Here is a 16,029-nt window from a genome sequence, read left to right as displayed (position 1 = left end):
AAACGAGAGAAAAGCCTGGGTATATACTTACTGTTGTACTTGTTCCTGCGTCTCATAGCTAATGAGAACGCTTTGTGTGTTCGGGTCTCGCGACGGCACCTTCTCGATGTTCTGAACCTGGCCGTAGCTGGAAAAGAGCAGATCCAGATCCTCTATTCGAACCTGGATCGGTAGATTGCTCACGAGGACCTTAGCGACCCCACTGCTGCTGGAAACAAATAGATAACACTTGGGATTAGACACGTTTCAGCTGCGAATATGTGGAAATATTGAATGTTTTGTATTACAAACGTAAAACACACACACACACACACACCATGCGCGCGCGCACTGTTTTAATGAACTAATGTCTAATAACACGATATTAATAACTACACAATCATAGAATGTATGTAAAAGATATTTGAATACCATATAACGTCGCGCATCTCTTTAACGTATTCCAATTTATCTTGACAGAGAAGAGCTTGTAAGCGAAGAAAGAGAGCGGCCATATAAATGCCAGACTCGAACGCGACTCTGACAGAATTACACGGCAGCAAGCAAGATTCCAACGGTAATCGCTAATAAACTTTGAAAACTGAGCTGTAACCTAGTGGGGAGCGTCACCTGTTTACATTACATCGCGACGTTGTTGCCTTACAACGAAACGAGATACATATGTTATGACACGTGTCACAACATTGATACACGAAATTTTACATATTCATTCAACTAAGTTATCAAGTTGTTATTATAAAATTCATCATTATCGTTGTACGCAAATATCAAAGATTTCACAAGGAAAAAAATATGATGAAGCATAAAGCAAAATAAGATGAAGAAAATTTCACGCGTTATACAAGATATTTTATTTTCAGAAATCTGTCTCTCTTGTGAAATCAATTAAATATCATTTCTTTAATGTCCAAATATCAATTTATCAATTCTAACGAAGACATTTGATTTTGGTGGAGAAAATTTATGTGGAATCCTTTTGTATCTTTACTATTTACGAAATCATTCTCGACAATTCCGGAGATATACTTGACAAGGTCTTTAATAGCTGAAAAAGATAAATAAATTTTAAACTTAAAGTTTAAACTTTTATCAATATAATTGAAAAGTAATATTTATAATTGTGAATTTTATAATTATGAAAATATAAAGTTTCATGCTTCACATTAAATTGTAGCCTGTGTCTTATATGAAAATCTTTATATAAAATCCTTTTATTTATATAATTACAACAATCTTACTTATTTGATTAAAAGGACTCTTCAATTTGTTCATTACAATTTCTTCATTAAGGAATTCATTACTCTCATATTAATGTTAGTAGTCGAGAGGTCACATAACTACGAATTAGATGATGATGATTATTATTATAAGAGACCTTTGATGATTCTTGAGGTATGTATTGAAACAAATACCTCGAGTCGCACGCGGTTAAATTTCATTTTGGTCAGCTTTGCGGGCTACTTTGTCCGGGCTTGCACGAGCGTGAACTGTGCTTGTGCGTTTATCGGCGTGGCCGCCACGACGACATGAATGAACCAAACGGCAAGTAAGAAGAGTACGCGGAGCGTGAAGAACAAAAAGAAGGGTGGAACGACCGAGGGAGCGACTCTCACTTTCGTACGTATCGATTTTTCAGCGGGTCGACCCACTCATCACCGGTGCCGCGGCGAGCTTTCGAGCAACCTTGAAGAAGACGCGGCGAACGACCCTCCAGGACCTCGATAGGGTCCGAAGATAAACTCCGACGTGCTTTCGTGAGATGGAACGATTGCGCGATCGTCCTTGCGCAACCTAGATTGTCTACGAGAATGTTTCTGGTCAATTGAATCATCAGTCTGGGAAATATCGTTTGATTAAAATTTAAATCCGGCTTAAATTGAACAATGGACACTCGCTCTTTAATGTTTACGATTTTTTTTTTATCGAGGATTAAATTTTTATAGACTTTTTATATAATTTTTTCTCGATGACTACGTACGTGTTGAAATAATTAGTAGCGTTCGTTTTAAATGAAAATATGTTGATATGATAAGGATTCGTATTTTCGTTTTTACAATTAATAGTAAAATGATATTAATAATAATTGAAAACAGTTTTTAGTAACTTCATTACCTTCTTGCATAATATATCGAATTATCGATCTCTCGTGTGTATCATAAAAATAATTTATGGAGAAAGCGAAATGTGCTCGATACACGCAAGATGCATTGCCAGGTTGCAATACCTACATGCAACGAGGGATCATTTCGTATTTATATTGCAATTCATGTTAAATTTATGAATGCTGCGATACCATGAATTTATTTATTGGAAAAATTGAGAATCGATAGCATTGCAATGTCGAATCCCCCTTCCTTCCAATTCGCGTAATAACACTCGTAACTAAAGTACATGCACTCCTAGAATGCAACAATAAAAAAGTAGTGTAGAATATTGAAAAAATTCTTCATCAATATCAATCATTAATCGATGTTTAAATACACAAATAAATGAAGATCTGAATATTTTCTCTCCTCCCCCCCCCTCTCTCTCTCTCTCTCTCTCTCTCTCACCCTTGACTTATAAAAATCTCAGTAATTTAACAAATAATTGCAAACATTATTTCCATATTAATTATTAAGGGATTTATACTTGAGGAGAGTTTCTTCTAAATACAACTTAATACACTTGACTCTCTGAATATTGAGTCTCAGGTAAAGGTGCATTATAGACTTATGCATTTCAGACTTTAAGCTTCTCAAACCATATTACGACGAAGAAAAGTAATGAAAACCAACGACAAATTAAGCGTGCGTTCGCCCAATTAAAAAAAAAAAATAGCAGAAGAGGAAGAGAAGACAAAGATGCTAAACGCTAAACTCGCGCACATGAGGAAAGGGAGGAGAGATACGACGGACGGCGGGCGGGGTATGATGTGGGGGTGGAAGGGGGTGGCCTTTGTTTCGCGTACTTCCCTTTAGGGGATTTTCGGCGGTATCCATGATATAGCGCAAGGAGTGCGTGCACCGTCTGCCCCGTGGTTCCCGCCGCCCACTACCCCTCGGAGGACTCTCCTCACCCTGTTTTCCTCTAACCGCTCTCTCCCTCCCTTCAACCCTTTTGCACGCACGTGTGACTCGTTGGCGATTTCGTCGGGTCACCTTTAACGAAAGGCGGCGGGTTTTCGCGAGGCGACGAAAGGGGAACGCGGAGGAACAGAGAGGGAGCGTCAGGAGGGAGGGTAGAGAACGAGAGACCAAGAGAGAAATAGAGAAAGAGAGAGAGAGAGAGAGAGAGAGAGAGAGAGAGAGAGAGAGAGGGCCTTTGCGGACAGGGATGGATTGCGGCAGGTCACCCCCGTGGAAGAGCTTTTGATGTCCCGGCCTAAGACACCTTTTTCGGGCACTCTTTTTCTTCCATCCGTCCCACTCTTCGGCCGCCCTCATGTTTTTTTTGCCGTTAATAACGAACCGATGGAGCGAGCGTGGATGATTTAGGTGCTGAAGGGAGAGGAGGGAGGCGCGCACATGAGGAATGGACGGAAAGCGCGGGCGGATCGACCGACAATTTCGAGGGTGCCGATAGCGCGACACGGCTAATTCGCGAGAGCGAATTGAGGAAGCTATTGAGGAATCTTTATCTCTCTTTGAATACAACAGCAGCGATTCTATTAATCAAACACTTTCTAGTCAAACGGATGGCTTTCAAATATAATTCTTCGTTCTTGAAAAATCTGTCGAGATCATGGAAATTGGAAGGGATGAGTGCCCGTCGATTTCCTGAACGTAAAACGAGGCAAACGTATTGGGTAGTCGCGCATATAAATACAGCCCTGCGTGAAGAACCGTCGACGTCGTCGACTTGCGCCGTCCGGACGCACGGCGCCAAAATCGATCTTGAAAAGGGAAAGTGCCAGCGGCGTGACTTCACACACACGCACACATGGGAAAAACCGCTGTGTGGAAGCCGCTGGCCAAGGGCGGTCACATATTAAAATCCAGGAAGTTTCTGTGGTGCGCCTCCCCATCCCTCCATCATTCTCCATCAAAACGAGCCTGATGTAACGTACGTTAAAATATCGAAATTGAAAAGATAAAACGTCTCCATTTTTCCGAGGAAAATCATAGTCGCAATTAGAAATTTTATATCTTATCTATCCGCCACCGATACCTCTGTATATCAGCGTAAATATTGATAGAATGAAGAAGAAAGAAGATTGGACGAGACACGTCCTCAGAAATCTCAGTTTCACGCATCGATCACGGTGTGAGATAGAACCTCTTTTAGAATATTGCTATAAGTGTCATCTATTTTCTTATACATATAATTTATACGACGTTTTATCCGACGTTGAAAAATTCGAATGGCAAATCACAGTTTTTACAACATCGGAATTGTTTCGAAGCGAGAAGTCCGGCCACTGACCGATATTTTCTAAGGTAACACGCGTTTTAAGTACATCCGTCCAATTATAAGTCTTCGTATTTTTCTTGTCGTCGAATTCTGTCCCCAAATTCGATTATCAGCAGAACACATCGATTCTAATGTTGAGCGTGTCGGAGAGCGGGAGGAGACGTCGTTGCGCGATTCGACATGAAGATCGCGTGTAGGTAGGGTAACCTGCGCGACCGCATGGCACGTGCGTCGCTTTCCAGTTACGCCTGCGTGTGCGTGACGCACGCACGTGCGCACGGTGTCGGCCGAGACGTCGTCGACACGACGGTGCCTAAAGTGCAATGTCGCAGGAAGAGTCTTTCAGTTTCGTTATTATTGTACAACAATCGATGGACTATAATTGTTTTTTATTCCGTCAATACAGTTCAACGTAGAAATATATTAACATAGGTCTGTATCTTAAACTCCCTTTTGACGATAAATTTTTTTTAAGTGACCACTTTTAGAGGCCTCTAAGAGTGGTCACTTGATTGATCAAGAGGCCACGTTATTAAGACATTTTTATAGAGAAAAGTGAGTTGAGAATATGGACTATAGTTCGTATGTTATTACATGCGTATCGTATGCGATTTCAAAATAAAAATGACGAGAAGATAACGAGCAATTGAAAAACAAGAATGAATTTAAAAGAAAACTTTTTGAAGCGTATTCGCAGGTATTTGTATTCGGAGTAAATATGAAATATGATTTGAAATTTTAAGTTGTTTGACTGTCTCGAAATAGTGATACAGGCGAAAGCATACCGAGGGAAGGTCCGTTTTTAATCAAAAAATGATAATGTCGTATCGGTATGTGAAAAAAGTCCGATATCCTCGTCGCCGTACTATCTATGGATAAGGCAGATAGATAAGGTAGAAGCGCAACAGGGGGTTGTTAATATTGACACTGGCGGCTAGCTCTAGCCGTCACCCTATTTCCTTACAGTGTCGACAGTGTGTGTGTTTGCGTCAGGCTCAACTTCCAGTAATTTTTCCGCGATAAACGCGCGCATGGAAAGAGTTAGTACCTCGGCACCGGAAACCGACAACATGCGTCACCGGATATCGAATTAAGGATATCACGAAACGCGGTGTAATACGCGGTAGGAAGGGTACGCCAACAACCGATCCATAGAAATGAGCGATAAATCTGTATCAAAATCGTAAAGATCCATATTTCGTCATGATTCGAAAAATTCGACATTGTTGAGAGATCAATGAACGAATGTATAATAATGAATGAAAGATATATTGAATTAATTATATAAGAAGTATTTGATACAAAAGGAAATGAGGAAAATTACACAATTAAATTACACGACTTATGTAATATATATTTTATATATATATATATATATATATATATATATATATATATGAAATATAATTATTTTAACGGATTATTAAAGTATTGCGTAAATTATATAATACAATTATTTGAGCTTTCTACAATTCTTTCATATATTATCACTAAAAAGAAGCAAAAGTTTTTCGTTTGAGACTTAAGGCATTTCAATTTTCATAAAATGGTTTCTAACTGTTTGTTAGCTTTTTCTAATCCAAATGGCTTTTGCATCATAATGACGCAACATTGCGAAACTGACTGTTGCATTTGCTACATAAAAATATGTAACAAATTATGAAATGTCTAATTTCTTAAATACGGAATGTATCTCTTATTTTTTTTTTTCATGTAACATTTCATTATCTTTATTCTACATTACATGTTATACAATTATAGTAGTGCCAAAAAAGAAAGAAATTAAAATTCCTGTGCTACAATGTGGACCTTGTTAAGAATTTTAATGTTTGCGTACTACTTTGGATCGTGATACAAAATTACATTAATGTAAAGTAGATAAACGACTTTCACTTGAGTGAAGAAATAGTTTAGAAGTCATGACATTTGCGTGACTTATATATATCGATATTATGCACGTTTAGAAAAATTAAAAGATCAAATCTGAAATATTTTCAATATGTTCGAAGTACAATTTTTAATAATTTCGTAATACTAAAAAATATAGATTAGTATTTTTAATAAGATTTAACAGTGTCTTCTTAACGCGTGTAATTCTAAAAAATATCTTAATAAAATAAAAACCTTAATTAAAAATATTAATAAAAATATTAATTTATTTAAGATAATTAAAGATAATTTTTAGTTCTCGAATTTGGATGCGTAGACTTAATAGCGACGTCTTTATTTTAAATTATTTATTTTATTTACAAGAAATAATCTGTACAGGATGAAAATTATCCTTCAATAGTAGAATAGCAAAAGGAGGATAATATCAAACCAGGAAAACGGCAGGAATTACGGTAGTAATAAATCGCCTACGTTGTCAAGGATATAAATATACTACTGGATGCACGACGAGTGCATCGACACGATTGCAGTAAATTGTAGGAAGGAGAGGCGCGGTACCGATAACAACCGTCACAGCATTACTGGGAGATAAAAAGGAGGAGATAGAGAAAAACGCACTAAGAAACGAGCGCAATAAGAATGCCAGAGATAACGAGCAGCGGTCGTATCAGAAGCAGAAATTGCATAACGCTTGTGAGCAATCACGAGCATCTTAGAGCAACGTATCACTGTGTCACGTGCATTGGTTGTGTAGACGCTATTTTCATTTATTTAATTATTGATTATTTATTTATAATTATGTTTTAATAGCGCGACACATCGCTATATAATTCAACCTAATCTTCGCGCGAGTGCGACGTGAAAGTTATATGTTGCATATTATACGTTGAAAATTGCACGTAGCTAAAGCACATCAGCAAGTACAACGCATTTTGTATGGAAAAATACCAGGCTAGATATGTATAGCTAAGTTGTTTATTGAGTTTCTGACGATATAAGTAAAATTTCATGCCGTCTCGCCGTCTGAGAGGACGTAGTTCCCATATTTATACCGTATGAAGAGACTTAAAAAGACAGATGAAAGGCAAATGTGAAATAAATGAAAAAGTACACATCTCGCTCTCTTCCCTTATGAAATAGTAATAGAAATAGTATCTTGTGCCAAGGTAATAATTTACAGAACTAATGCACTAATGCAAGTCACTGTTAGCAAGTCGATCGCTGGCCCCTCACTCTCGATAGATACAACCGGTGATATCAAATCTATCTACACATTCATCTACACCAAAAAGCAGCAAACAATATTTTTTCATCCACTCTCTCGATGTTTGTTTTTTTTTTGTTTTTTTCTTTTTTTATTTTACAGGATCGCAATCATCGGTTATTTACCGTCTGTGAACGCGTCCATCGCGCGGATTTCCCGAAACGTCCTCGGCTCGAAATAGTTCGAGACTCGCGTCACTCTCTGTTTATCGAAATGACTTGACATCCCCGGCCGACGGAGTAGTCATGCGCGGCACCGATCGCGATTTCCGATAGCTCGAGGAACAACGTGGGATCTACGGGAGGGAGGCGGACGTCACACCGCGGTGTCAGCGACCGACGTCATTCGGAATGCACCGAGCGATGACAGTGGGCGTATTGGAAACGGTGACTCAGCGTCGGAATTATTAACGGATAGCTCGTAGTACCCTACGTTCATTCAGCGGCGTCGGGAAGAGAGCGAAACTCGTCGGAAGGAGTTCTGGCCGCGACGAGGATCTCCCGTTTCTTTTTCCCTCCGTGAAGAGTTCGATGAGATCAATCCTCTCCCTTAGCGCGCGAGGAAAATCAATGCGTTTCGATCGCGATTCCCTTCGACGTCGATGTCAGGATACGACGATAATGGTTACGTAGAATCTTCCTCGGGACGGATTTTGTCACGCGCGCTCGATTCCGAAGGAGGAAGGTATCGAATACGATTGTTTGCGCTCGATATCGCGCGTTTAGGGCCGCGCCAACGGACGGCAAGGGAACGATCGATACGACAGGTACACATGGATAAATGCGGACACATACGTACGCCTATAGATATACATATATCAAAGTCAGGTATAACGACCCGTGTTCGATCGCGCGAAACGCCGTTTCGACGCCAATAAAGCTCGCTCTTTTTCCCTCCCTCCCTCTCTCTCTCTCTCTCTCTTCGTCCTTTTTCGCCGCGGCGCCTTCTTCCTTTTTGAGAACTTCCGTGAGAAAGCGGCGGATGGCCAAGGCGATTCAGGCGTGTAATAGGGAGCGATTTTCTGTACGAGATGCGCGGACTTTGGTCGATCGAGCTCATTAATGGCACTCGCGTCTCACACTGTCGAATATCCCATCCCATTTTACGTAACAGAAGTTAATTCTACACAAATTGCAGTGTTCTGCGATCATATTAATCATCATCGTTATTGCCGCACTTATTCATAAATACCTCCGGATGAGAGATCAACGTTAATATGATATATTCTGTATCCTTTAATTATCAAAGGTAAATTAAGCCACACTAACTTTATATTATTTTTTCATTTATGTTATTTCTCGTTGGCTAAAACCACCTATAAATTCTCTCAAATATGATTGAATCAATAATTAAATTATTACATTGAATTATTCAATAATTAACTGGATTAGTTGATCTAAATTAAACGCGTGTAATCGCAGCGCGGTTTTCAGGCTCCTAGATTTTGTTGAAATCAGGTTTATAAAACATACGTTAGTAATATTTGATTTAATTCTTTCAATTAATTCAGAATTGTCGGATCGATTTAAAGCGCATATTTTGTGTACACATATGAAAAAGTTGGGAAACGATTTTTAATCGATGACGAATTTCTCTACGGTAGTTGGTGACCGATTAAAAAGCGATCGGCTTGAAGTGAAATAGGTTCTGGCGCGAACGTCGGGATCCCAGTTCCGTATTATGCCGTGGCCGGCCTCGATGTAGAGACCGCTAAATGATCGCCTTTATTTTTAACTTCACGTTCAGAGTTCCGCGGTTGGCCGACGACACGCCGTGAGACAAAAGCGCGCGTTTATTTGAGCTCAATAATATCGAACTGTCGTCCCGGTCGCGCGAGCCGGTCGGACGCGAATCGAATCGGACCCGATCGTTCGGTTTTTGCCTGAACGGAAGGCCTGACCTGGTTGCGTTGAAACTTAGGGCAGAACCGCATCGCGTTCAATCCTTTATTTTTACAGAGACCCTCCGTCTCCTTCTTCGTTCGTAATGTCGCGCGCAGATATTTTTAGTGTAGTACTCATATTGATTCATCGACATGTTCCGAACCGCGACCTCTCCGCGTGTGTTGCCTAACTCTAATCCTAAAAGGAATTGACAAAGGAGGACAGAAGCGGAGGAGATCGAGTTATCACGTATGATTTTATCGTGTTAAATCTCGTAATAAATCTCTCCCAATGACCCCGCGTTGAAAGGATGCATTTCGTGCATGTCGCGCATGACGCTCGACAAGACCATCGATTGAGAAGAATATATTGTGAAATCCTACAGGGTGCTTCGGCTGCGATCAGTCTTTCCACGTGTTGTGCGAGAAAAATAATTTTCTGATGGTTCACTCGATAGATCACGTATATATATATATATATATATATCCGTACGTGTGTGTACGTATGTGTGTGTGTGTGTGTGTGTGTGTGTGTACATGTGTGGGTGTACATGTGTATGTGCATCATCACGTGTATGCTTTTACGTTAACGAGCCGCGTGGCTTCCAAACAAAAGGGCATCGATTATATTACGAGATCACGTCATGCTGCGCGCGGCGGTACGGCGATTATGTCACGGCGATTAGGCGCGTATCAAAAACACGAGGCGCATACCTCCGCGGCGTATATCTTCCCTTCCTCTCTGCCCCGCCCGCCTTTCTTCCACGGACGTTTATTATGTTGCAGTTATTTTGTGATAGCGACCACTTAACGGCACATACACGCCGTACTAATTTATGTGACCGCCGCCTATGGCCGCCGATGGCAGTGTAAAATATTCTCGAAAGATCACCGGTAAATTTCCTCTCGACACAACAAAATGGTCTTTGTAGAATCCTTCCCACCCCCCCCTCCCCCCGTCCTCCTGTCTCCACTTACGCGAAGCAAAGACGAAATGTTAAGAGAGAATTAATAGTTATCGTTAAAAGCGTCGTTGGGATCGCGTTTAAATCACCGAAGCGTAGTTATATTCCTTCTTACTATTCCCTTTTTATCACAATGAACTGTTGATTTATTTCATTACACAATTGTATCGGGATACAAACTGATTTTAAATACATAACAGAGCTTCAAGGTTACTTGCCGACATTTTTTTCTTTAATCCTTATCCATATAGTAACGATGAAGAGAGAGAGACTCACATTTATTTAATAAATTAAACAGGATATGATAGATCGAGATTAATTTATTATGTTTTTATACTCCTGCTCTCTCGATTAAGCGCGAAAACTATCTTTTTACAAAAGATAGCAGATTCACTACTGAATTGATGATACGTGATATTATCTAAATACTTGGAAAGATACACCTTACGTCTCAAGATAATGTGTGTGTGTGTGTGTGTGTGTGTGTGTGTAAGTAACACTGATGGCAATATATGCAATGATGATTTCCGGCCGATTCGCGGAAGATGACGATAAAGAAAAAGAAGGAGCCGCGCGCGCGCGCGCGATGAATCGATGCCGAGAAAATGTATCCTTGTCGCCAATTTATTCACGGAGCTATGCGGACCACGTTGCCGCGATGACGTAATCATCACGAAAGATTCACTGTGGCCTTATCAAAAGAATGCGCCTCGCTGTCACGAGGAGCGAAGCAAGAACCGGAGCGAGTTAACGACCTCCGAGCTCCATCGCGAGCATTCAAACGTACAAAAACGTCGGTTTTTAACACTAATAAGGAATAAACGCATAAAAAATGCACCGTCACTTTTGTTTTCGTATCTCCCCATTTTCACTCAATTATCCCGTCTGAAATATCGTAGAAATGCCAGAATTTAACGGTATACACCTCTTTTTGTTTCATTAAGATATAAATTTTATTATTATTAATGAGAAGCGAGGAGAAGTTGAAATGAGGGCTTATCGTGCGGTTGCATCATATTCTAAAACGCCGAAATTCACAATGCCGACGTGGCTGCACATCCGCGACGTTGTTGGCACGAGCTCAGGATATTTCTGACGCGACGAATTACCGGTGCAACTGTAAATCTTATTATACATACGCGCGTTACCTGCATTTATGACGACTGCAACCCAATTACATCTCTCAAGGATTGCGTTGTGCATATATATATATGTGTATGTGCTAATGACTTGTCACACGTAAAGGATAGATAATTTTTAGAATTAATTCATTTATAAACTTTATATCTTTTTCTCCCTAATAATGTACATTTTTATACGATCCTTTCTCGTAAAATTATTTTGTATGGAAAATGCTTTGGTTGGCTGATTAAAATTCTGTTTAAAAATGAACAAATCAGAAATTCAATTGAAATTATCAGATTTCTGCCTAAATTAATCGGAAATCTTGTTGGTTTAAACTGAATTCTGATAACTTTAACCGGAATTTCGTTCATTTTTAATGAAAATTTTGGTACAGTCAATCAAACGATTTCTTTCGTGCAAGATAATTTCGTGAGAAAAGATATAAAAATTTATATTGTTAGAGAGAGAAATGTGAGAAGATGTGTAAAGATTATAAATGAATTAATTTTAAGACTTATCGAATTTTGGATAATAGGATTATGGACATTTGTGACTAACGTCGTTCGTTAACACGACCGCCTACGCTAAATGCACTTGTATATTACAAACGTAATTTGCATTAGTCGACTAAATATTGAATGGCGTGATTATACCGTTTCTCATAACCTGAGTTGCGCTGAATCATTCGACATGATGGAGATGATGTCGAGACCGTCAATGACTCGTGCAAGACCTTCCGTTAGTTTTCCTTGTGTTCGTTAATTATCCCCCCAACGGGGACAATAACGATAATCACAGTCGGCATCTGTGATTAAGAAGTGCTATAGTTTGCGCGCAAAAGCAATAAGGTACATTTCGATGCTCGGAGGTTCATGATTTGCAGCAATTAATCATGCGCATGAAAAATGTAATATGTAAAATGAAAGATGTAACACTGCGAGAACCAAGATTCTCAAAATAGCCTAGTTGAAATTTTATCATCGCAAAAAACAAGTTAATTTAAAAAAAAAACCACGATCACTTTTTCTTCACCAATGATCTCAATTGGAGAATGATGAGATTCTCGCGGATTTCTCATTCCTGACTCTCGTATTCGTTGCATCGGCATTTCGATAAGAGCAACAAGTGTCCCGTAAAATCATTCGTCAATGGAAAAGCCGACGACCCGATATGAATCATCAAGATCAGCGGATTGTTACACATGTGTAACGCGTCCGGCTTATGACCTATGTGTCTTATTCGTTTCTCCTACGAGCGTCATTCATCAGCCTGATTTTTAATAGAATAAAAAAAAATTGACTTGGTGTAATTTTATAATCAATACGGAACGCTTTCTACTTTCTTTCTTTATTTGAAAAATTCATATAAAATAATAATAACCGCAAAGCTAAATATTATTATCGTGTTCTAATCGTTTCTTTCATCATTCTCATTAAATAAAAATTTTTTCGTTAATAAATAAATCTGATATTGAATAAATAAAGCAAAATGCTTTTTAAAGTTTAAAGCCGCGCGGGAGATATAATGGAAACTCGCAAATTGGCTCGCGTGGATCAAATTTTATCGATGATTAAATGTTTGTGCGAGTCGCCGTGAATCAACGGAGAGTTGTGGGTCGGAATTGAACGAACAAAGTGCACATCGTACGCAAGATACCCGTTTTCGTTCGCATGTGAATGGACGGTTTATTTACGCGTGCTCTCGCGATTACGAGACGCTCGCGACGACGCCGGCCTGAATCTCGGATTACGTGGAACGCCGACGTCTTCTTGGCTCATATCGAGGAAGATAGCGGTATGTATACGTCGGCGTGCGACGACCGGCGTTTTGCATAACTCTTTGCATAACGTATTATCGAGCGCGGTGCGGTCTACGCGGTTTCCGGTCAGGCGCGATTAAGAACGGGACCGCGAGAAAGTGGATTAAGAAACGCGGGACGAGAATTCTCGAGCATCGAGGTCCACCGATGCGGAGGAACGCGCTAGGGATGTGTGCGCATCGATCGTGCTTAATACATAAATAAATGTATTGCTTGCGAAGTTTATGCCAATCTCGTAGTAAACACGCTTATTTATTGTGCGTATCGATATATGCAAATCCGCGCGAACTAACTACACGTTCGATTTCGTCATTTGTAGTGAGATTATCGATTGCGCGAGATATTTAATCCTGTATCCCTACTGTAAAAAGTAAAAAGCCTCGAAACTTATATCGCGAATATTTTAAATTATATTTAAATTATATTTAAACGTTTTTATGATATATTTTTATAAAATCTTGAGTTTTGAATTTGTCAACATCCTGAGTAAGGCATTCTCTTACTAATTATTCTTTTCATTTCACCTTTCATCTTTGAATTTTACTTTAAAAAAATCCTATAAATCATATAGAACTATAATATATATTTTATTTTTCGACTTATGATTATGATTGCCATCCTCAGAGTAATATTCTGCCGTCGGTTTTTCAAAAAAGAGAAAAAAAAAATGAAGTGAAAATATTGGACATATTTAATATTTTCAGTATACTTCATTATGAAAATAAAATCTGTTGCCGAAGATTTCTTCTCCAAATCGGAGAAAATATAAAAATTCACATTTCTATACTGCCGTTTAATTCCGAAAAAAGTCATTAAAATTCATTTAATGACTACCCGAAGATAATTATTTTCATCTATCGGAGCCCCGAAGATAACAATTCATATAAATTGGAGTCTTCAGTCGAAAACGGGAGGAGTGGAAATTATGCATTTTTAGCACCATAAAGTAGGCAGATAAATCTCTTGAATTTTTCATACATTACTCATGAAAGGTCATTACTTATGATCCTTGTCTAGGATCGAGAACTTTTTGCGTGGACTTTAAAATATCGAGTTGTAAGCACTTACGATTCCGCTCATAACAGGAAGACGCGTAGCGAGATGCTAACGAGAGGTTCTCATCGTCGTCGTCGTCGTCGTCGTCGTCGTCGTCGTCGTCGTCGTCGTCGTCGTCGTCGTCGTCGGTTTCTAATGGGTGGTTGGCCTTCCGTTCGCGCTCGTTAGCGATGCACACCGAAAAATGACTCTGCCCTCGTGAGTCGTGACTGTCTCTCCTTTTCCCTCTCTTTCTCTTTTTCTCGCTCACGCACTCATATACCTCGTGAGTCAATTCACAAACAAAAAGAGCTACGCGCCACGTGTTCCACGGCGCGGTGACGTGTCCTCGAGCATCCGAGAGGAGATCGTGATCGTGCGAAGCAAGATCAAGATCGATTCGTGAGAACGAGAAATCTGGACGTGGCGAGCAATCCTGTCGCAAGCGGGAAATGCAGACGGTCGGTGCGTGTACGAACGCGGTAACGAAATCTCGCGTCACAAGCGTCTCGTACTCTTCGAGTCGAATTGGCAGAATACTCTGCCCGGATATTTTTCCAACTCTCGAGAAAAACCTATGAGACATGCTCGCATGAGAGGCTCGCATATTAAAATGTGCGTATGTATCGACAAACGCAAGGACGTTTAATAATATCTTTATTTAGAGAGAAACGAAATTCTTCACACGGCGCAAATTAAAATCTCTCGCTTATCTCAGAATTAAAAAAAAAAAAATTTTAATGCATCTTAAAACAGAGTTAATTATTATAATTATTTTGAGCAAAGCGAGTTTTCGAATTAGACAGACTTGTATCACATGGTCGAAATTGTTTCTTTGATTCTTACTCGAAAAAGTCGGAATAAAAAAAATTGAGTTAAATAAGACAGCGCGATAAATAAGAAGTGCGAGTAAATCAGGCATGAAACACGGAGGAAAATGATCTCTTTTCAGAGGCCATTCTCAGGGAGAAATAATTTTTGATCCTTCGAACAAGAAGCGCTCATGGCGCGAGCACCCGCGAGTTAACGAGGCACGCGCATTAACGACGTCGGCAAGCTGCAAGGTTCGTGTGTGCGAAGAAAAACGGTGAGTCAGAGAAATCGTTCTCTGCTCTCTTCTGCTTCAATCTCTCTCTCTCTCTCTCTCTCTCTCTCTCTCTATATATATATATATATATATATATATATATATATATATATATATATCTGTCTCTCGTCCTTCGGCTACGAAATTGAACCCAAGTCTCATGTTCGAGAACGAGAGAGATTGACGTCTCGTCGAATCGTAAGATTCTTCGATTCATCTCGAATGTAAAATTAACTTCGAGTCAGGAGGATGGGATTGCGTTTCTGCAGGCGTGAGCATGTGTCAAGGTGACGCGACGAAGCAATTCAACTTTTTTTTTTCGGATTCTGTAACGACGGTAATCGGCGTTTCAAAGAAGTCGACATCGAGATCAGTTCGCACTCCGATTACGATTAGTTGCACAACGTCCGTAATCCGAATCTCTTCGACGTTATTCCGGGATAATTGCGGTTCCCGACTTTTACAGGAAGAAGGAAAACTAACCCTTCCACCCCCCTTAACATGATGGCGAAATATCTTTGCGGAATAACGAGAATGAGGCAGAGTTTAATTGTCTGCCGCGCGTGATAA

The 16,029-nt window shown here is 39.7% G+C and overlaps 1 protein-coding gene across 10 annotated transcripts in view; it reads right to left on the bottom strand.

Annotated features, from left to right (window-relative positions):
- Positions 1-16,029, bottom strand: part of LOC105429204 (IGF-II mRNA-binding protein) — a 67,118-nt gene that overhangs the window by 22,903 nt on the left and 28,186 nt on the right. For 4 of the 10 annotated variants that reach the window (XM_089080248.1, XM_089080249.1, XM_089080250.1 and 1 more), the window contains exon 3: positions 32-208. In XM_089080248.1, the coding sequence (XP_088936374.1) occupies positions 32-208 (177 nt within the window). Of the gene's footprint in view, positions 1-31; positions 209-411; positions 624-14,405; positions 15,477-16,029 lie in introns of those variants that run through there. The other 6 variants (XM_089080247.1, XM_011642030.3, XM_089080255.1 and 3 more) reach the window with 5 other exon arrangements.

The sequence above is a fragment of the Pogonomyrmex barbatus genome, unplaced genomic scaffold (assembly GCF_055798465.1).
Source record: "Pogonomyrmex barbatus isolate J1 unplaced genomic scaffold, ASM5579846v1 scaffold3, whole genome shotgun sequence".
Taxonomy (NCBI): domain Eukaryota; kingdom Metazoa; phylum Arthropoda; class Insecta; order Hymenoptera; family Formicidae; genus Pogonomyrmex; species Pogonomyrmex barbatus.
Note: the sequence above shows the minus strand (reverse complement) of the source record. Positions and strands in the feature narration are given on the sequence as shown.